Source organism: Drosophila grimshawi, unplaced genomic scaffold, assembly GCF_018153295.1.
Source record: "Drosophila grimshawi isolate 15287-2541.00 unplaced genomic scaffold, ASM1815329v1 contig_545, whole genome shotgun sequence".
Classification (NCBI taxonomy): domain Eukaryota; kingdom Metazoa; phylum Arthropoda; class Insecta; order Diptera; family Drosophilidae; genus Drosophila; species Drosophila grimshawi.
The window spans coordinates 953831-976524 of NW_025063357.1; the positions used below are offsets into that span (position 1 = coordinate 953831).

General features: G+C 40.5%; 1 protein-coding gene and 1 pseudogene across 1 annotated transcript; both read left to right on the forward strand.

The window, feature by feature from the left end:
- Nucleotides 1–2719: 2719 nt before the first annotated feature.
- On the forward strand, nucleotides 2720–10334 carry LOC6569916. The gene is made up of 3 exons (XM_043215760.1): nucleotides 2720–5380; nucleotides 5445–5632; nucleotides 10130–10334. The coding sequence occupies exon 1, from the start codon at nucleotides 4839–4841 to the stop codon at nucleotides 5238–5240; it is 402 nt and encodes a 133-aa protein (XP_043071695.1). The 5' UTR covers nucleotides 2720–4838; the 3' UTR covers nucleotides 5241–5380; nucleotides 5445–5632; nucleotides 10130–10334.
- On the forward strand, nucleotides 5260–8489 carry LOC122322699 (annotated as a pseudogene).
- Nucleotides 10335–22694: the final 12360 nt, after the last annotated feature.

Sequence of the window (22694 nt, forward strand, 5' to 3'; positions counted from 1 at the left end):
CAACAGAAAACAAATCTTCCGCATACGTACGTGAAAGAGAATCGGGGACTATATTTTGGCTGCCCTTTTTGTGCTGTATCTTGAACTTAAGCCCTTGTAATTTAAAGGACCAACGGGTTAGCCGTGAACTAAGATCCACTTGGGTCATGAGCCATTTAAAAGATGCATGATCCGTTATAACAGTAAACTCTTGACCTTCTATATAGGCTAAAACAGTCGCATATCACTCCTTTTCGGTGACCCTATACTGCCTTTGGAATCGACTAAGTTTCCTTGACCTAAATGCAATCGGCACATCGTCACCCTTACAATTGGTCTGTACCAACACAGCTCCAACTCCAGTGTGAGTAGCGTCACAATGTATTGAAAAAGGATCAGCAAAGTTTGGGCTATGCAATATCGGAGTCGAACACATGTGATTCTTTAAGGACTCGAATGCCTGTTGAGCTTCCTCAGTGCATTCAAATTCCCGTTTTGTCTTGAGAGAGAGACAAGGTTAGTCGATATTGATCGCTTTGTTGACCCACTGTTTGCGTACACCCCTCTACGTGCGTGATAGTTTTTTGAAATGCTTACACTGCAATTTCTACAACTAGGTTTGTAAGTATCTGTTTTTCCGCAGACATAACAAAATACTCTGCGCTCTGCCACACATTCTTGGTATCGGTGACCTTTTCAGCGCAATTCCAGCATGACAAATCTACCGCCGACAAGTCATACTCAATATTGGATGAAGTTTCTTCGTCAGAGGCCATCTCAGATTTGGTTTCGGAAATGGCATTCATTAGACATCGAGGAACAACTGATTGCTTTGCTTTTAAAACCGATTGCATGAAGATTTGTCGAGTCCGAACTAGGTGACGCAAATTCTTCATCGAGTTAGTACGCTCATATCAGATCTCATGCTGAATTTCAGCCAACAGGTTGGCTTTAAGGTTTCTACCAAAGACTTTTCAGACATGGGCTCGGACATTCCGTCCGGTCATCCTTAAATTGACCACGAAGGGCAACGCACAAGTCTGGCCAATAAACTTCCGGGACACTTTAATGGTAGCGCCAGTACAATGCGCTAACACTCCCATCAAACAAGTTACTGGCATATCTGGCCGTCAACTCTAAATTGCCATCCAATGATTGTTTTGTTAAAGCTTCTACGCGATATAAAAAATCTTCTATGGACATAGTGCCCTTGCCGGTAAACCTAATTTTCCAATTGGCCATTATCTGACTTACCCGATGTGGGCGAATGTCAGAACCTAATCTTCCATTAACAGGTGTTAGAATAAAGAGAGTTTTCGAAATGTGGTGCCTGATTGGGTGTAGAATCATTCCTTGCTGTCGGGTTTTGAGCGAAGCCCGAGGTCGGTGCCATTGTCGAGGGTAAACGAAGAGATTACTCTACCGTTTGATTTTGTACTTCGGACAGAGGCCGCACGTGAGAAGGATTTACATTCGCTGGGTTGGTAGTTGGACTAATTCTAAGACCTTCTCAAAAGGGCTTGGACCAACCTGTTCGTTTGGTCGGCCAAACTGGTAGCAATGAGTCGGGTTTGCTCAACCATAGCCACTCTTATAGTTTCGGTCATCGATTGTTGTATCGATTCCATGTTTGGTACCTCTTGCTGTATAGTTGTTGAGCCCTGTGACAAATTAATATCTTCAGAGTTGCGAATTTCGACTTGATCGCGATTTGTAACCCGTTTCGCTTGTGCTCTGGTCTGATGGGACTGAAATGTTGAGGGCCTTCTTGAATTTGACGTAGAGGGTCCCGTGGGACTATGATTCTCAGTTGTAGCCGAATTTAGGCGTGTCAGGCTCTGATTGAAACTGGGCACACTTACTTTTTGCCGGCTTTGGTATTGAAGCACGGTCTATGAAAGTAATGTCCGCAAGAGGTTGCTAATAACTGACCCTGGAAAACTATTATTTCAGAACAAATGCAACAATGTTTGCTTGTGTTACTAGTTCGAGTCAGATCTTCTGTACTATGAGACAGAACAGAAATGAATTGCGAAAATTTGGTTAACTAAATCTAGTCAATCACTCTTTAATTTATACATCTAATTTTTATTGAGAAGAAGCAAAAGAAAATTGAAGATAACAAAATTGTTCGTAATCACGATATCGATAATAATATGGGAGTCATGCAACTGATTGTAAACTAGAATAGAATTTCCTTTAGTTACAGGAACAGGAAGGAAATTATAAGGAGAACCAGATAACTATATGTCATTTCGCAGCAGATTGCGCTTAGAAAGTTGCTTAATCCTCGTCCAGCCAAATTCCTTAAGGTTTCTGAAAAGGAATTTTAGGCAAAAGGGGAACTCGGTATCTGCATAAAACAGTCGTACCGGTGTGTTGAACTTATCCAAAGTAAAATTAAAGGGGATGACTGCAGCCAATCCAATAAACAACATATAAAACCTTCGGAGTAATAAGTAAACAAGGAGTAAAAGGTATAAACTATTATTTGACAACGGAGTTTGTAGTGGTGTACTTATATGCACATTAATATTAACCAAAAAAAAATAAAAAAATTAAAACAATTCGCACTGGTAACGTTTTTTGGGATGCGACTGTAACAACGATCAGCCTGTAAGCACACATGTAAACAGCTGATCGATAATAATGCGTTGGCCGAACCATTCACAGCTTTTTGTGACCTAATTAGCAACTCTAATCGGTGACCTAAATAGCAACTCTGACTCAGAGCATCTGTGCGTAGCGAAGCCCACACAGTTGGTTACGGCCAATGCATTTATTTTCTGCAATTGACGACGTGTGCAACAATATTCTTATTGAAAAATAACTTGGTGGCATCGTCATATTAAAGCTCGTTTTATTGATATTAAATCTTCTCGAAACGTGACGTCTGCCATAAGAAAAATGTGCCAGGGCAGCTACACCAATGGTTCAATTTGTGATCACTTACAGTGTCCCAGTGCCCTTGAAGCTGCACAGTTGACCAGTTCAAGCGCGACCAGCGTATTGCTGCTGTTAACAATTAACTTGCTGTTAATTTGTTGGGTGTGAAATACGGGGAATACATCAGTACAGTGCTCACGTGCAGCGGTACCAGCCCTTTAAGGCGGATCAGCGCCGAAATCTCGGACGCAAATGTAACATCTGATTGGCATAAAGTGCACCAACTGGTGCAAGTATCGGATCATATGTGAGCGGCGGTTGACAAAATTTCGATTATTTAGGACTGAACTCTACAGGGCTACACAACTCTACGTTTTATTAAACTTTAGTTTAAATTAACATAGAATGAATTTGTGAGGAATTAATATTTAATTTTATAATGCATTAACTAAACTTGGTATGGTATGTATATGTGATATCAGCTGTTATATTGTCTAATCCGTTTTGAAGTTCAAACAGCAACGTCATCCGTCTTCAGGCCTGTCGACTAAAATGGACTACTAATACAACTGTTTTGGTGCTGTAAGTACGGCGTAACCGCACCCAGAGATTGTAAGTTATAAAGAAAATAACTAACTAATGATGACCATATAATAGATGTGGCATACAAAGACATATGTAAGTACCTGCCTGATTTAGTTAACTCAAATTACATACATATATATATATATAGCCAAGGGCCATTGTAGCATAAGTTTATTATTAAATATTATTATATCCAAATTGAAGAAAAAGAAATTGAATGAATTATTAGTCATTAACTAACCCTCCCAAAGGTCGGCAAAATTCTTCAACTGAACCCTCCACGAGGGTGCCGACTGAACTGTCTCTATAGTCTTGTCCATGGGAAAGGATGGAGTCATGGTTCGAGGTAATGGGCCGGACTTAGGTATAATGCGACCCGTGCTGATAGTCAGCAAGGCTGGGGGCCCTAAAAATAGCCCAGTCTTTTACAGAGCATATCGGATACCTCCGGTATTAATCAGCCTTACCTGCACATCGTGGATCTCTGTGTAGGCGGACATTCCTTTCTCCGCAGCTCGTGGGAATCAAAAATGCATTCCAATTCAATTAAAAAAATTCAAAAGAGTCCGGTACTCTTACAAAACCGGCAGGGAGCAATCCCAGACATGTAGCGGAGGCAGTGGCTCGTAAGCCTGGCCAAACCGGTAACACGACAAAAGTGGCGGAAAAGCCTGTTTGTCAAGTCAGTGGTGAGGGTGCAGTTGGTAAGAACCCCGACCCATCCGACTCTGTGGTAGGTAGGCAAAGCACTTGTGCAGCCAACCTGCCAGCCGGAGCGGATGCAAAGGGCGAAAAACCAACTACCAGCGCTGCGGCTAAGAGGCTGCCGACCGATGAAATGCCGCAAGCATTCTAAAGCGGCAGAATGCAAGCACAGTGTACAACCCACCAGCCGAATGGCAAAATAAGGTCGTGTGGGCCAGGAAGGTGCTGCCAAACTTCTGTTAAGCTCCACCCAACAAAGAGCAGAGCCAGGCAAAAAGGCAACGCTCCCAAGAAACTCACGGACCCATTGCAAAGCGGGCCAAGGTGCAGCAGGGAATGTCTTTTGCTGTCATTGCCAAGGAGTGAATCCTAATTGGGATCCTTGACAAGGGAAACAAGGACGGCGGAATGCAGAAGGAGCCCTCGCTGTTCACTGCCTGAAACTATTGAGCAAGGCGCCTGGGCCACCACCGGTATGTAGAGATGCCGGGTGGTACCAGGGTAACACAAAGGTCATTGCCTGCCAGGATGCTCGCTCGGTAGAGCTTTACAAAGCTGCCGTAGCAGAGATTGGCGAGGTCTACCCTGGGGCGAAGCCTCACGCATCTGGATCCCGGCCTCTTTAAAGGAACCGGACCAGATGCTAAACCTATTGCAACCCCTCTCTTCCCACCCATGATTGAATGGTGGTGAAGATTGAGGCCACCGATGGTCCAACCAACCAGGCAGTGCTGATCCTAAACAAGCAATCGCTAGCACTCATCGAAGCCGCCAAGGGCGAGCTCAATTTCGGCTTTGGCTCCATTACCGTTAAGGTATATAAGTCGGATGCGCCGGCCGGAGGAGACCCTGTTGTCTGTAACAAGACGGCTGAACAGGGCCCTCCTGCGGAGATCGGAGCAACGGATGAGGAGCTGGAGCCCGGTTGCACGTCGGACACGTCGACTCTCACTCGGGGCCTTGAGGCCTTGTATCACGAGTTAGACGAGGATGACTTTACGCTGTCGAACGAGGACGACAGCAACAACACGGTGATGTCTCCAGATGTCCTTGAGACTACGGCAGATAAACCGTCACCACAGTAAAGCAGAATCCGTTGCTCTGATGCTCCGCCTGGCTGGAGGCGGAGACGACATAATACTATTCCAAGAACCTTGGGTGATTGGAGGAAAGGTTTGCGGACTAGGTAATAAAGATTATAAGCTTTTAGTAGCTGGAAATGAAGGTACAAAACGCACCTGCATCCTCGCGAAAAAACATCTAAGTATTTTTCTGCTTCATAATTTTAGCAATGCCAACAACACAGCGGTAAGCCTGGAGCTCCAGTAAGGCTATTGTCTGCCTATATGCCCGCCACCAGACGAGATAACAAGATCCCTCGTCCAGGAGTGCGAGAAGCACAGGATCGGCCTAGTTATAGGCTGCGACGCCAATGCTCACCACACTCAGTGGGAGAGCACGGACACAAATCCGAGGGGTAAGTCACTCTTATCCTTCATCCTTAATACTAACCTTCTAGTATATAACACGGGAAATGAACCCACCTTCATTATTAAAAATAGAAGAGAGGTCATTGATCTGTCCGTCATTTCACAATCTATGAGTGACCAGCTAACAAGTTGGAGAGTGTCTGATGACCACTCCTTCTCTGATCACAGGTACATAGAATTCGAGCTTCTCGCGAGTCATCCAGAACCAGTTCACTTCATAAATCAAAAGAAGGTAAACTGGGAAATCTTCAAAGCCAAACTTGAACGAACCGTTTCGGAACACTCACCAAAAGATCCGAACAACTTAGCTCATCTCTGCCATCTCACAGAAACTTTCACTATAGTATGTAATAAGGCTTTTAAGGCAACCTGCTCTATCAGTATGCCAGTGCACAAGAAGAAACCAACATGGTGGACACCTCAACTAAATTTCCTTCGACAAAGTTGCAGGTCTCTCTTCAATGCGGAGAAAACGCAAAATAACGACCTGCAATGGTCTGAATACAAGTCAAGTCTGGCTGAATACAAAAAAGCCACCAGACGGGAAAAAAGGAAATCTTGGAAAGATTTCAGCACAGATATTGATTCAACTACTGAAGCTACAAGGCTTAGAAAAGTTTTATCAAAAACCACACCCACACTTGGTTATCTGAAAAAGGATGACAACTCTTGGGCGGTCTCCAGTGAAGAGTCACTGGAAATCCTCCTTAAAACACACTTCCCTGGCTGCTCCGAGCAGTCCCCGAGGTGCGCAGAAACCAACTGTATAGAGAGCGCATCTTTAAAGTCTCTTATATACAAAGGTAACATCAAGTGGGCAGTGAACAGCTTCGAGCCGTTCAAAATAATTTTCATACCCAAAGCTGGGAAGCCATCGCACACCAGCGCCAAAGATTTCAAACCCATCAGTCTGTCATCTTTCATGCTAAAGACTCTGGAACGACTCATAAGTCTCCATCTCACAGCATCCATTGACCACAGGCTTATGTCGGAGTCCCAACATGCCTACAGGAAGGGTAGATCCACGAATACTGCCCTTCACTCTGTGGTCTCTATTATAGAGAAATCTTTACTTCATAAAGTACACCCTAATAGCGTTTCTCGACATTGAGGGCGCCTTTTACAACGTCACTCCGGCAGCCATAACTGGAGCTCTGCTGAACCTGGGGATTGACACCGGTCTGGAGGGATTGAACAGTCAATTGCTCACTTGCAGGACTGTGATATCCACACTAGGGTCGTCAACTCTCTCCAGGTTCGTAAGCAGAGGTACGCCACAAGGAGGCGTCCTGTCACCCATAATATGGAACATAGCCAGTAACAAATTGCAGCGGGACATGGGGCGGCTGCCAGACGGTTTCATACACAGATGACGTTACGGTAATTGTCTGGGGAAAATATCCGCAAACTCTCTGTGACCTCATGACTAGTAAACTAAAAATACTGTCATGCTGGGCACAAGAGATTAGGATTAGGGTAAACCCAAATAAAACGGAACTAGTTCTTTTTTGCAAGAAATTGCAAAGTCCCTTCTCTTGGTGGCCCAGTCTTAAAAAGAAAACCACCCCTATTAAACTAAACAAAGTTCAGCATATGGCTAAATTATGCATATCAGGAGCGCTTCATACCACACCTAGTGAGGCACTTGACGCTGTCTTGGACATTCCATGTCTGGAAAGAGAAGGAATGAAAAATGCAACACTCACGGCCATAAGACTCAGAGAATCCCTCGCCTGGACTACTCAGAGTACAGGCCATGCCTCTATCCTAGAAGGGAAGCCAACCATTCCTTCAAAAACAGATTACTACGTGCCAGTAACACAACTGGGAACACCCTTCAATACATACTTCCGGCAACCATAACCTTCTTTACAGATGGCTCCAAGCTAGACAACCGCGTAGGCGGAGGGGTCTACTCCGAGCAGTTCAACATACAGTTATCCATCTGCCTTCGAACACACTGCAGTGTGTTTCAAGCTGAAGTATTGGCCATAAAAGAAGCAATAGACCCCCTAGAAAGGCTCAAAGTTATCCCTGGCAATATAAATATCTATATTGACAGTCAAGCAGCAATTAAATCCATCAGCTCGATATCTTCTAATTCGATATCAGTAACAAGCTGTCGCAAATCTCTATATGAGATGGCTAAACAGCATGTTATTAGCCTCATATGGGTTCCTGGTCACCAGGACAATGAAGGCAACTGCGAAGCCGATGAGGTAGCTAGGAAAGGTACTATGATGAGTTGCTAGGAAAGGTACTATACTACCACTCCTCGCGGACAAAGAAGGTATAAGTGTGCCTCTAGCTACCTGTAAGCTCAACATCAAGGAGGAGTATAGGCGCAGGTCATGAATAAAGTGCCCGCATAGCACACCAGACATGGCCAATCATCAGCTCCAAGCGCAGCAAAGAGCTGTGCAGTCTAAGTCGGACCAACTGTTCTGCAGTGATCCGGGCTCTAACGGGGCACTGGCTGGTCGGCATTCATGCCAACAGACTCCAGGTGCCATACAATGACTTTTGCAGAAGCTGCAAAGAGGAGGAAGAGGTGGAATCTCCGGAACACTTCTTCTGCCTTTGCCCCGCACTTGCCAGGAAAAGGCTGGTAATACTGGGAAACTACTCCCTAACTGGTTTATCGGAGCTCCGACATATGAGACCGGCCAAGATAGTGAAATTCATTAACGCATCTGGCTGGGCACATGTTTGACTTGTTAGAATGCTTTGGAGGCACGACTGCAGGAGAAAATCATTTGATCTCATTCGGTAACACAAGGGGCTAATATTGCCTAAGTGTGTCAACCCATCTGGCTGACAGCCGATATAATCTAACCTAACCAAAGCCTCTTATATCATAATATTGTAATTCAAATCTATTAACAGCAGTAAAATTTTCTCAGAACTTCCTTTTGTTGCAAGCAAATATCGTTGGAAAAGGCAACTCCTCTGCATCAATCATTTGAAGGGGTCGTTGACATTCCTCGTTAGTTACAAAGAATGTCACTCAGTTTCGTGCAATTGAGAGAGAGACGACATTATTCGATCATTAATAGAAATACTATGCTTTATTATTATAATAAATAATGGTATTAATGATTTTAGAAGGTCTAATAGTTTCAGCCTCGAAATCATGGTTATATTCCATTCTACATTTGAGGTGGAGCTGAACTACCTAGGATTAATGAAAAGCTTTCGGAATAGACATTAGCGGTGGGAGTTAGGACATTTACAATAGCTCCTTATATTATAATTTGACGTTCATGTCCAAATGGCTTGATTCTCATAAATGGAAGACACAGAGAAATTAGGCTTCTCTCTTAAGATGTCAAATCCTTTAGACATGTTGGAAAGTTGGGAAAATCGAAGCCATAAAATATGAAATTTTTCTTCTCTAATAATAATTAAAATACGCAGATCAAGTTCTTGTCGACGTTAGGATTAAGCCAATCTATTGCGAGCCTGTTCGTGACTTTGTTTGGCTTGCCGAATTGTGAATTCGTAAACCTCCGTGCATGATCAATCGTATTTTGCCTGCCTTCAATTTTCCAAATTTCAGCATTAAATCTTTCATTTGCCCTCCGAGAACTGTCCACCACAATCTGCTTCTTGATTATGCGCGCTTCAGTTGAAGCGAATCGCCTATTTTTTAATTAATTAATTAAATCACCGACTGTATCGTTTATATTGAGTTAAGAATTTGCATTCACCGCGTCGATTTTCATTACGATTTTTTGAAAGTCCATGTCGTTCTCATCAGTTTCAGTTTTAATCTTATGGAAAGTACCACCATTGCGATTAAACAATGTTTCCGTATGTAGACGTAGCTCGTCTCCAATAACAAGCTTAACATCCATGTTGCCACCACCTGAAAGTTTAAGCCATAACCATTTTTTCATCAACACACACAGTATGCTCAAACTGTACATTGGCTTTATCTTATTTAAATTACGATCGTTTCTAAAACTGACTAAACACCCGTTACTGTCTTTTAATTTTAGCGCACATACTTCATTATACAGATCATAGCGCCGCACATTACATTTACTGCCAGTATCAAACAATGCTAAGCACTTCATGTCACTTAAGAGAACTTCATTTGATGTTAACCCAATGTTATTAATCACAACGCGCATTTTTGATTTTTCTTCGATTTTTCAACTTTTTCTGTGCGATATTTTGATCATGTCCGTTGCTTCTCGTTCATCATTGATACTCCGCCTAGTGTGTTTTCTTCAATGGTGTCCGCTCCTAACTCTTCGTTCTGTGTTCGCGTCCTTCGTTTTCTTCATCGCTACCTTGTTCATTGTCACTGCCTTCCTCATCGTGACTGCCTTCGTCTTCGTAACTGTGTTACAGCAGTTGTCCGGCATGTAAATTACGAAAAATATGTAACACCATATTATCAGCTTATGCATATTTTGAACTTATGCCCAATATACAGCACTAGTTTTCTTAAGTATTTTGCGTCATTTTCGTCATAGCTAAAACCACTGAACTCGCGCAACCGCTTTCTATTCGCTCTGTGTCCTTCTGCCTCGAATATGAATTTGGAGAAATGCGCATATGCTTGACTTCTGTGTAGATCGCAAACTTTTTGCAATTAAGTAATTTAAATTTGCCATCTTTACTTCAGTTAACCTATTTCAGTTAATCACACTGTTGAATAATTTCGTAGTTTTCGATTTAAATCTTTTGTCGTTTTAAATTTAAGTTTATCGTCGATTCTTTTTATTTAACTTTTTCACCGTTTTTTAATTTCACTCATTCGTTCTTTTTTAAATTTCAATATCTTCAGCACTTCCGGATGAGCAACCAAATACATTCCGCGAAATTCGATTAAAAGCACTCGTATTTAGGGTGCTAAAAACTGTACCAAGCCTCACGGGACTTTGTTTACACATTTTGTAACGGCGCTTTTTCTTCTTACACTGTTATAATGCGTTGGAATGAAAGTTCCGTTAGTTTTCTCCAAGATTTGTGCATATTTGTGTTTTTTGAGTTAGTTTGGGGGCGAAATTCGATTAACGGCAGTCACTTTCAAACCTTGTAATGGTCGCCGTTGGAAGGATTGCTGAACTGATAAAATTTAAATTATACCGCCTTTTCTTTGTTCGATAATATCGATCGATGATAAAATTTGAGTCAGTTTCGTAGCACCCAGCCTTCAGAGACCTTAATTGAAATGTTGCAGAGCTCGATCAATTGGCTCTTCCGAGGGAAGAAGCAGAAATGCAAAATTCGAAAAAGAAAAGCTTTTTTTTCGTTGTTGTTTGCTGCTTATAAAAGAGCTGGCGGAGGCAGGCTGCAGCCTTTTTCGCCTGGTGGTTTTATCCAAGAAGTCTGCTCCCTCCACGTCTGTTAGCTCGATGGCTAAGCGTTAGAGGTTAAATCCGCGCGCCTCCAATTATTCAGAGATTTTTCATATTTTGGGCAGAAAGGCCTGGCCGCGACCACCACCAAAAGAAAAAGTGAGACAACTCCATTTTGGAGGCCATCGCGGCAGCGATCATACAAGTTTTGCCTTGTAAAAATTTATAAGGTATGTGCCGCAGTTGCCTCAATTGCCGTGTATTATTCTAAAGTTCAAATCCCCTTCTTAGCACTTTGGCCTAAAATTCCAATCAACGTTTACGCAAAGTTTTGAGCTGCAGCTTTGGATTTTGATTTCTGCACCGCAGCTGACATCAGTGCATCACAACCAACCCGCCGCAGAAACCGGCGCTCCTAATTTTTCTGTGCCAAGTGCGTTCGAAATTTTTTTGCTGTGCTCATAAACCAGAAGTAATTTGAACCTGCAAATTACGTAGAAGTGCCCATCAAAGATTAAAAAATATAATAAAATATAATAGAAAAAAAAAACAAAAAAATAAAATAAATAATAAATAAATGAAAAAAAGTTTTACCAGTAACTACATTCTGTGCCTCTACAATACATCCAACAACCACACCAACATTCTTTTAAGCGTGTGCAGCACGAACATCTGTTTATTGCAAGCTTCGCACACTGACCTGCGAAGTACAGTGGCTGCGATGTTGGTTCACCCACTTGTAATATTTTTTTGTAAATAATTAAAATTAAAAGTGTAATAGATTTCCTTGCAGTTTGTATTAATTTCTAAAACTCAAGTTTTTCTTAGATTTTGCCATTAATTAAATTAATTATTACGTTTTTTAAATTAAATTGTTATAGGGCTTAATTTTCAATTAAATTGTTTTAACTTTGTAAAAATTTCATAAATTTTGAAATTAATTTTTTTAGTTAAAATTTTGTAAATTTAAAATTTTTAATTATTAATTTTATTAAATTAATTTTTCTTAATTAACCTTTTTTTTTTAAATTCCAAATTATGGATTTTTAGAATTCAACTTTTTTTTCTTAATTAAATTCTTCTTATTGTTAATTAATCTGTAAGTCACTTTTATCTTATAAATTTAATAACTCACATTATGTGGCTAACACTAGGTGCCCGTAATGATGATGAATGAAAATGAATAAACCCGAAGAGAAATAATCATGAAGTGCTAAAATCGTTACGTTCCTGGGAGGCATGGTAGTATAATGAGTTAGGACAAGTTTTTTTATAGGGGATCAACGACTAACTGCGCTTCGATGATCATGGTTGGGTTAGGGTATAGAACGCGAGAGTCGACTACCACCTCAGACCTCGCCCCTTTCAGGGCACCCTGAACAGATGTCAGCCCACTATAAAGGGAATTGGTCTAGTCCATTAATTGTTTGTGGGATTTGTAAACCCAAACGAACTCTTTGAGGGGTATCGTCTCCCCATGTAGTTTAGATGTAGATGGAATCCCAAAAAAATTAAAACTATGTTGTCCCTACTGAGACTCAGCAATTATCCACCCCATCCCGAAAGAGCTACGGTCCAGAGGATTCCGCCCGCTCTATCCCTCAGTAGAAATAACCGTTCTCCCGATAAGAAGAAAAAAAAACAAAAAGAAAGTGTGCCACTCGGACGTACCCGAATACCAAATTTGGCAAGGTATACTCTCGAACTGTCCAGTATATATATACCTTCGTTAAAAGAAGTAGAGCGTTGTATGGAATTTCTTTGAATGGGATAATAAAGTGTACATATTTATTTAATCGGAAAGGAAAAAACACTCTCACCTGAGGAGATAGCTAAGATCATTGCTTTCAATGATACTGGAATGAACAACAGACAAATATAAATAAAATTATGTCGATTGGCATCAGCAATCGATGACATGTTAAAATTAAATGAAAACTACAACAAATAATGTTAAAAAACCAAGATCAAAAATTTATCACACAGACAGAAATCTGCAATCTTATAGGCTGGACTGGATAAAATTGCTACGGCACTTAAAATTATATTTGACTTAAGGTTATAAATATCGAAACATAGGGTTCAACAAATTTTTTCAGATAATTGGCGATTGGTTTGGAAGAAAATGGGGTCAACGCCAGTATTAACAAAGGCACACCACATAGGCAGATTAAATGTTGCAAGAGAACACATTTCGTGGACGCAGGAGTGGCAAAATATGGTATGTTCTAATAAGTAAAAATTTAATTTCGATGGTTTATAGAGTTCAAATTATTCCTGGCACGATTTAAAGAAGTCTGTGAGATATTTCCCTACTCGAAGCTGCGGCGGTGCTGCACTCATAATCTGCAATCAGTTATAACAACAAGACCCTGATTTGTGAAATTGCAGGCCGCATGAGCCCGGAGGATTATATAAACCTGTTGGACTAAGTTTTGCCAAGCTTTATGGAGAATCAACCAGACCCAAATGTCTTATTCCAGCAAGATTATACTGCTATAAGGACCTTAAACTTTTAGAGGGAACATGTGGTGCCACCTGTTCCATCGAGCTTAAGTGGGAAATCTACAGTTTGAGACAGTTGAGTAGCTACGAAGGCTGTCGATAAGGAGTTCTATCAAGTAAGAGTACTGTAGTCGAGTGGCTCGACTACGATTTACCCTGAACCCAGTCGTTAAATATATTTTAGTTTTATTGGAAAATTTCCCGTTAAAAGATTTGCACCAATGTGTTAGCAGGTCTGCAAGTGCGCTCTGCCGACAAACACGCGAATATTTACACATACATGCATATATACACACATATATATATATATACATACATACATATTGTACATATTGCAATTGTAGGTAACGGGGGTCCGCAGAACGGTCGCGTCGATTATCATGCCGTCTCTTTCTTACACATGTGCTGACATATTTATGCATACAGAAAATGTTTGCGGCTACTGATGGAAACGGGATCAATATGAGAATATATTTTCTACTATAACAGTTGATCAGTAATGTGCGGATGCATATTATGTTTTAATTAGATTATATCTTCAAAATTGTAGCATTTATTGCTGTCGGAAATTAAAAATGTATCGATATACGATAAACGGAGGCAGTTGTCGATAAAATATAGCAAGCTTGTTATGCGCCGGATATACAAGGACCTATATTTCGGACGGATGAACAGACGGACATGGCTATATCGACTCGGCTGTTGACCCTGATCAAGAATATATATACTTTATGGGGTCGGAGATACTTCGTTCAGCCTGTTACACACATTTGCACAAAACCATTATATCCTTTTTAACCATTTTGAATGGGTTCAGGGCATAAAAAGTAGTTGAGTCGATGTCAAATCGCATGTTTTTAGTAATACACAAATCTGAAGTTTAATTTGTTATTTTCAAGTCATTTCTACATATTATATTAATTTTATTCGAACTGCCCTTAATAGCATTTGTTATGGTCAGTACTTAAAAAAATATAGAGTTGCAGCGCTAATCGTTTGCGACAAATTTGTCGCCTGCGCTGTAACGGACGAATAGTACGCAAAGCAGTGCATCTGAGCACGCAAAAAGCTGAGCTTAAAAAAAAATAAATGAAACTTTTACGCAAACGGAGCATGCTCAAGGTTAGCAATGATCGCTCAAGGGAGCTTTCGAAACGCAGCCAACTTTGTTGTCTCCGCTTGCATCCGGCGGCTTGAGCGAGCACAACCGGGTATAAAAGGGAGCTGATCTCAGCTAAAGCCCTCCTCCTTTTTAAAATTATTGCAACGTGCGGATGCAAATAGAAAGTAAAACGTCGGTCGGCGAAAATTTATATATAGCACGTGGCGGCTGAACAATAAATAAAATAAATTAAAATCGTGCCGAATTCTTTTTTTTTTTTTATGTAGCCTTTATATTTTAAACATTAATCAACCTATTCAAAGGCTATAAAACATTGATTTGTAACAGAATGAATAATAACAGTGAATTACAATCTATAACATAAACATGGGACAGGTTTTAGCAGTTAATAAATAACATCAAAAATTACATTTAGGGCACATTTATTTAACGCCCTACAGTCCAGAGGTCGCTGGTGTGAAGGCGCTTCAACCTCCTGCGTGTTGTATTCGACCCAAGTGAGCAGGCCAAAGGGTTGACATGGTTGCGTAAACGGTCATTGTACCGACTTGTATGTCTGTTAATTTGTTGACTGACTGTCAGCAATCCGAAGTCGTTGTGCAGCGTTCTGTTGCTCACATATGGTGGAGCACCAGAGATGTCTCTGAGCACCTTGTTCTGCAAGACTTGAATTTGATTAATCCAAGATTTTGCAGCTGTGCCCCAGAATGGAATTCCATATGTCCATGTAGGCAAGATGATGCTCCTGTACACCAGCAGCTTGTTGCTCAAGCTTGATCGCTTCAGCAACCAGTTGAGTTTTTTTTTTTGGATCTACACGCTGCTGCAGTGATATTTATGTGTTTGCGCCAGGTAAGTTTCCTGTCCAAGAACATACCCAGGTAGCGAACATGGTTCTCCTGAGGTATGACCGTGTTATTGAGTCAGTTCAGGACAGTTGGACAATTACCATTCCTGAGCACGAACGTGCAGTGCTGAGACTTGCTCCCATTGACGCAGATGTCCACCGGTTGGCCCAACTACTAAAACCATCCAAGAACCTCTGCGTAACCGCAGCTGCTCTCCAAGCAGTGGTGGTGTTAGCAAGGAACACTGTATCATCCGCGTATGTGGCAAGCAGCGTGTTTCTGGCTACTGGTTCGGCAAGTCCGCGGTGTACAATGTGTACAAGGCAGGTCCAAGGACACTACCTTGCGGTACACCAGCTCCAATGGGGCGGATGTTTGATCGCTCGCACCTAACTTCTACCATCAAAGAACTGCCAAGCAGGTAAGACCTGAGCAGTAAATACTGCCCTGATGGTAGCAGGGACTTAAGCTTAAAAAGCGCAGGCCATCATGCCATACGCGATGAAATGCTTTCTGGATATGCAGGAAGACGGCAGAGCTGTACTGCTTATTTTCCAAGGCCTCGAGGACGTGCTGTACTACTCGATGAACTTGCTCTGGTGTACCATAAAAATTGTTACGATTAGATATTTAAGAAACGGGAAATCTTAAAAACGATGGCAAGCTGAATACTGAGTTTGCATGCAAAAGTGCATTAGTATTAATTAGTAAATAAAAGCCTTAACAGTGACAAGTGTTGAATTAGCTGCTTCACATCCCCAAATTGTGAGCAGTGAAGTTTATTCTACTTTCAATGACACCCAAGGGAAGTGGATGATTTATGAGTGTGGAACCAATAATGTGGATCTTGGATCTCTAGTATTTAGCTAAGATCGAATACATTGCCGATACACATAGTTGGTGGGCCCACTTAAACTAATCCGCATGTCGAGAGTAAAATTAATCAGTTGAATTTACGGTTATTTTTCTGTTTGATTAGGCCAGCTGCTGATAATACGTCGGAATACTGTGGTAACTGTTCTGGAATCTTGCGTATTTAGCTAAGATTGAATAACCTGCCGAATAAGGATGCAACATAAATTTCGATGTACAGTTAGTAGCGGTCCTAATGGATTGAATTTTGTAATCATATCCGTTAAAGGGCAAAGATTGGAAGATTGTATTTTTGTTGTTGATTGGTTGACAATACCGCCTAACTTTCTCTGGAACAAGTATCTCATTACCGAGAAGAGGGAAGCGGGTATAAATTGTTTACACAGTCTGCAACAATTATCGATCTATCTGATAAAGTGACAATAGTCCAAAATTATCTTAAATACACATATTATATGTTATGGATATGTTATGGATGGATTATGTATATGGATGTATATATATATGTGTATGTGTATATGTGTAGATATAAACACAAAATTATTTTTCTTTCTATTCATTATATGCAGTAGGTATGGCCCCCATTGAAAAAGTTTATTTTGAAGTAGTATGCCCCTAGAACATACCCCCATGCCAAGTCCCGCATCAGTCGATACTTCAGAAAAAAATGCAATATTTGTCGTCATATTCTGACAAATACACAATCCTGTTATATTACCAATTGTAAGCATATTATTCATAAAAATTGTCTTGAGAATTGGCTACAAACCCACAACAGTTGTCCGGATTGCGCCAAGGAAACCGAAGCCCAAAATCTTAAAGTGGTTATAGGAACCTGCTCGCCTCGGTTGAAGCAAGTAGAACCAAGTACTCGGGTAGTGACCCGGAATTTAGCAAAATCAATGATGGATGTATCTACTCATAAACCAGTATATCACAAACAAGTGGATTGTATTACCTGGGCAGACTTTTCTCTAGCCTTACGCCAACAATATCGAGATTACATATCAGAGCTTAGCAGCAAGGAACAAATACGTTCGCAAAAACAAAAACAAGGGGAAACTTTTGAAAACTTTTATGAGGATGTGGTTTCACTAATAGATAAATCATCTGCTCGAATCGAAGAAGAGAAGTTGATTGAAATTCTTAAAAATAATTTGTTTCCGGAAGCGCATCACAAGTTGTTTTACCAACCAGTACATTCTGTAGGTTAGTTGCAAAGATTAGTGCATATGCACGAAAATCTAGTAAGTGAGCTGAACAATCGCAGCGAAGGAGTTCCCAGGACGAAACCGCTGAGTCGAATTGCGAGGTTAATGGAGAAGAAGAGATCGCTGCTATTCATAATGCAAATATTACTTGTTGGAATCGTGATGTGAAGGGACACGTCTGGGAGAATTGCCTTGCCCATGTAATGGTCAGCACGCCACGTAAAAAGATATATATAGAGTTGCAGCGCTAATCGTTTGCGACAAATTTGTCGCCTGCGCTGTAATGGACGAATCGTACGCAAAGCAGTGCATCTGAGCACGCAATAAGCTGAGCCTTCAAAAAGTGAAACTTTTACGCAAACGGAGCATGCTCGAGGTTAGCGATAGATCGCTTAAGGGACCTTTCGAACTTCGTTGTCTCCGCTTGCATCCGGCGGCTTGTGCGAGCACAAGCAGGTATAAAAGGGAGCTGATCTCAGCCAAAGCCCTTCTCCTTTTTAAAAATTTTTGCAACGTGCAAATAGTAAAACGTCTGTCGGCGAAAATTTATATAACACGTGGCGGCTGAACAAAGAAAAAAAAAATACATAACATAAATTAAAATAGGGCCGAGCTTTTTTCACACCAAAACCAGCAAGAAACCCACAAATTTAAAAGACACCAAAACCACAAATAAAGTTATAACAACTGTGCAAAAAAAAAAAAAGAACCAAGCAAATAATTATAACCGCCCCATATATAACTTGTGAACGTGCCACGTGTCCTCCCGTGCCCGGCCAGGGGCCGTAACCAAAGCCATCTGGAAGCGGAGAGGCACCGCTGCTGGACCTATTCCGAAACCTCTGAAAGAAGCCCATGGTCCCGATCGCTACTCCATGACGCTAGGAAGAAAGCCCCATTTTTTTCATCCCCTGGAGACGGAGGCAGCTCATCGGCAGCAGCAGCCACACCGGCAAATTAATTAATTCATTAAATAAAACAAACCAACAAAGACTCCAATAACAATATATTACAAAAAAAAACAAAAAACAGAAAAAAATGTAGTATAGAATAAGTGCTTAAAGAAGAAAGTTAAGAACGTATTATGTATCATAAGTAAATCTAGAAAAAAATATTACAAATAATAAGAGAGATTAAATATCCGCAATGCCATTAAGAAAACAAAATTAAATGCCCGAAAAAAAATAATAACTTAAAATACTAAAAGGCCAGGGAAATTAAAACCAACATCATTAAAACTATCGAGTCAGAAAAAAATTGTAAAATATATAAAACAGGAAAGAAGTGACGGGCTGTGTATTTTTGCGTAAGTGCAATACTAATAAAATCACATAGTAAAGTCATAAAACCAAAAAAAAAAAATATATATATATGCCAGATAACTCCCCCCCCTGGTTAATTTTTATGTGATTGAATAATTAATTAAGTTTCAGTGGGGAAAATATACCTCTATATAAAACTACGACAACAAGAAATCACCCAATCGTTGGAAGGCCTTTCATCGGAAAACGTAAGTCAAAAAAATTTGAGAAATACCCGATTATTTCCACCAGATTTTTTATTCACGCAAACAAAACAAGAAATTAATCAGAAACACACCCGCTTTAGCTTTTATCCGCTTTAGGCTGCAGCTTATCCCAGGCTAAGCTTGAAGCTTTCAGCTTAGAATATAGCTTTGGAGTTTTGGAAGCTTAAGGTCAGTGGCGCATGCGCAATAGGTGGCGCCAATCGACAGTTTTTGCCTTGAATTATATTGCATACTTACAGGTGCCAACAAAATTATATGCACACTTGTCACTCAAGGAAAACAATAAGTAAATAACTAAAACCAATTAAAGTCCAACATAGCAAATCTATGACATCATAAAACACAAGTTAGCTAGTAATAAAACAGATTTAAGTAAAAGGAGCACAAATAAAAAAAAGAATAAATATGATTTGCCCTCTGCCAAGTACCATTGAATATTCTCTTCTATATTTTTGAATTTTTGTACTTCAACTATTTTATTCCATTAAGCTTAACTTTTTATAAAATGAATAAAAAAACTTTATAAATACATTAAACCCACATTGTAAAAGCAGGAAAAAATAATATCCCCCTTAAAAAAAAAAGAAAGAGAACAAGAAAATTTTAATTATGAATAAAAAATAAATACACATATGGAAAAAACAATAAATAAAAATACAAAATATGAGCTGAAATTTCTAAAAATATAGTGATTAAGAATTATATTGCTAATTTGTTAAATAATAAGAAATAAAAAAAAAAAAAAAATTACAAATATCTTTATAGATCCATATTAACGTTTAAGCTACTCATTTGTGTTAACTTTAAATATGGTAAGATCATAAACCGCTCCACAATATGAATAATGCGAGCAAATAAAAAATTTAGCCTGTATTCAGCAAAACCAATAATGGAGTAATTGTCGCGTATATGGGGCCAACCAAAATGATGTAATGAAATAGAAAAAGTTTTTTTATAGGGAATCTCACAACTCGCCTTTGGAGATTCATGGTTGGGTGGGTAAAGACTGCGAGGATCGAATGCCATCTGAGATCCCGCTACATTTATTTAGACAGTCCAGCATATATATTAGAACATTCACCTTTAATATTAGTATTTCGTCCGATCTTTTGATTTTTTTTGTTGCCTTTCGAAGTCCAGCACTTCCTATTTAGTACAGCAGGGACTCTACAATAATTTAAACATTATGTAATAGAGCCACATGTCACAGCAACCCATCCCATTCCTCTCGAAAGAGCTAGGGTATTAAAGGGTCCCGACCTCAGCTGTGATTCTGTAGCTTCGTCGTAGGTGGTATTGGTCTTTTTTGGTTGAATTTGCAGCTTCACACCCACAAAATTGTGAGCAGGGAGGTTCTAATACTTTCAGTGACACCCAAGGGAAGTGGATGGTTTATGAGTGTGGAACCAATAATGTGGATCTTGGATCTCTAGTATTTGGCTAAGATCGAATACATTGCCGAACACACAGTTCGCGGGACCACTTAAACTAAACCGCATGTCAAGAGTAAATTTAATGGTTCGTTAGCCCCACTCTTCCAACTCTCACAGTTTAAGCTCAGTTGAATTTTCGGTTATTTTTTTTGATTGATTAGGCCAGCTGCTGATAATACGTCGGAATACTGTGGCAACTGCTCTGGAATCTTGCTTATTTAGCTAAGACTGAATACCCTGCCGAATAAGGATGCAACAGAAATTTCGATTTACAGTTAGTAGCGGTCCTAATGGATTGAATTTGGTAATCATATCCGTTAAAGGATAAAGATTGTAAGATTGTATTTTTGTTGTTGATTGGTTGACAATACCGCCTAACTTTGTCTGGAACAAGTATCTCATTACCAAGAAGAGGGAAGCGGGTATAAATTGTTTACACAGTCTGCAACAATTATCGATTTATCTGATAAAGTTACAATAGTCCAAGATTATCTTTAATTACATTTCTATATTTGCTGGCTGTCAAAAAAAAAAACAAATATATATATATATATATATATATATATCGTATATAGGTATATATGTATGTGTATGTGTATATATGTAAATATAAACATAAAAATATATTTCTCTCTATTCATTATATACATTAGGTATGGCCCCCATTGAAAAGGTTTATTTTTGAAGTAGTATGCCCCTAGAACATACCCACATGCCAAGTCCCGCATCAGTCGACACTTTAGAGAAGAAATGCAATATTTGTCGTCATATTCTGACAAAAACACAATCCTGTTATATTACCAATTGTAAGCATATTTTTCATATAAATTGTCTAGAGAATGGGTTACAAACCAACAACAGTTGTCCGGATTGCGCCAAGGAAACCGAAGTCCAAAATCTAAAAGTGGTTATAGGAAACTGCTCGCCTCGGTTGAAGCAAGTAGAACATGTAGTCGCAGGACCCAGTACTCGGGTAGTGACCCGGAATTTAGCCAAATCAATGATGGATGTATCTGCTCATAACACAGTATCAGATCCCCGAGTAAATGAAGGGACTGAGGTGCCATTATTAGAGCTCGAGGGTAGCAACGGTACAAATCCAGTAGAGCCACCTGCAGGACGTTATCAAAACCCAAGAAGAGGACGCCCAGCTCGTTCAGCCAACACTCGTCGGGAAGAACCGGTGGCAGTGGATTATTCTATTATACAGAACATGATTGAGCTAACCGTATCGAGATTAATGTCATCCTTAAGTGTGAGCCCTCGGTAGCCTACGCATGTTCCAACATCACCGTTAGCCCAAAACTCGTTAGCCAGTCGCACCTCGGTACACCCAAGTAAGGTGGTTGAGATAATGCAGAAATGGAATTTACATTTCGATGGTTCGGATGTAGGGTTGAGTGTAGATGAATTCATGTATCGCGTGAAAGTGCTCACCGATGAGACTTTGGATGGAGATATAAATGCGGTATGCAAACACTGTGAGGAGCCATAGAAGCATGCACTTGTGAGCATGCATATATGTGTATGTTTGAGATTATAAACATATATATATATGTATGTTCACGAATGGGCATACAAAATGCCCGTAAGCATGTTATATGCGCCCTCACAACAACTGTCCATTCAGACCGAAAACCGGCCCTGATGCAGTTGCGGCGAATTCGCTCTCTTTCGCCCTCTCCCTTTCTAACGCGGGTGTTCAGCCGTTTGAACGTGTCTGACACACATGTCTATCAGGACATGTGCCGTTAGTGTGGGAAGAGTATTGCGAGAACAATACTGTTGTCCATACTCACACTGACGGCAGACAATGGCTGGCGCCAGCAAAAGGGCAGTGGAAAAGTACCAGAAAATCACGCCACCAGAAGATCACGCCACCAAAAGATCACGCCACCGAGGTACAGTCCCGGCAAAAGGTGGCCAGCCACGGCCTATAAAAGGAGCGCCGCCGCATAAGGCGGGGCTGTTCGATTACACACGCGAGAAAGTAAATACGCGAGAAAGTAAACACGCGGTGAAGTAAACAAGCTGTGCAAATTAAACAAGAGAGGCTGCGCGCATATACATGGAGGGAATATATGTGCGAGTGAAAGCCAGAATACCAGTGAAAGTGCAAGGACACGGAGTGTCAAACTCAACAAGGATCACAGGACATCGAGGTCCTAAAATTAGGTGCGAGCCGTATATCCTTGCCACGCTTGAATTGTGGCAAC

Bases quoted from the DNA above. Each gene is read 5' to 3' on its own strand.
- LOC6569916 (XM_043215760.1), top strand. From the start codon at position 4,839: ATGGTGGTGAAGATTGAGGCCACCGATGGTCCAACCAACCAGGCAGTG.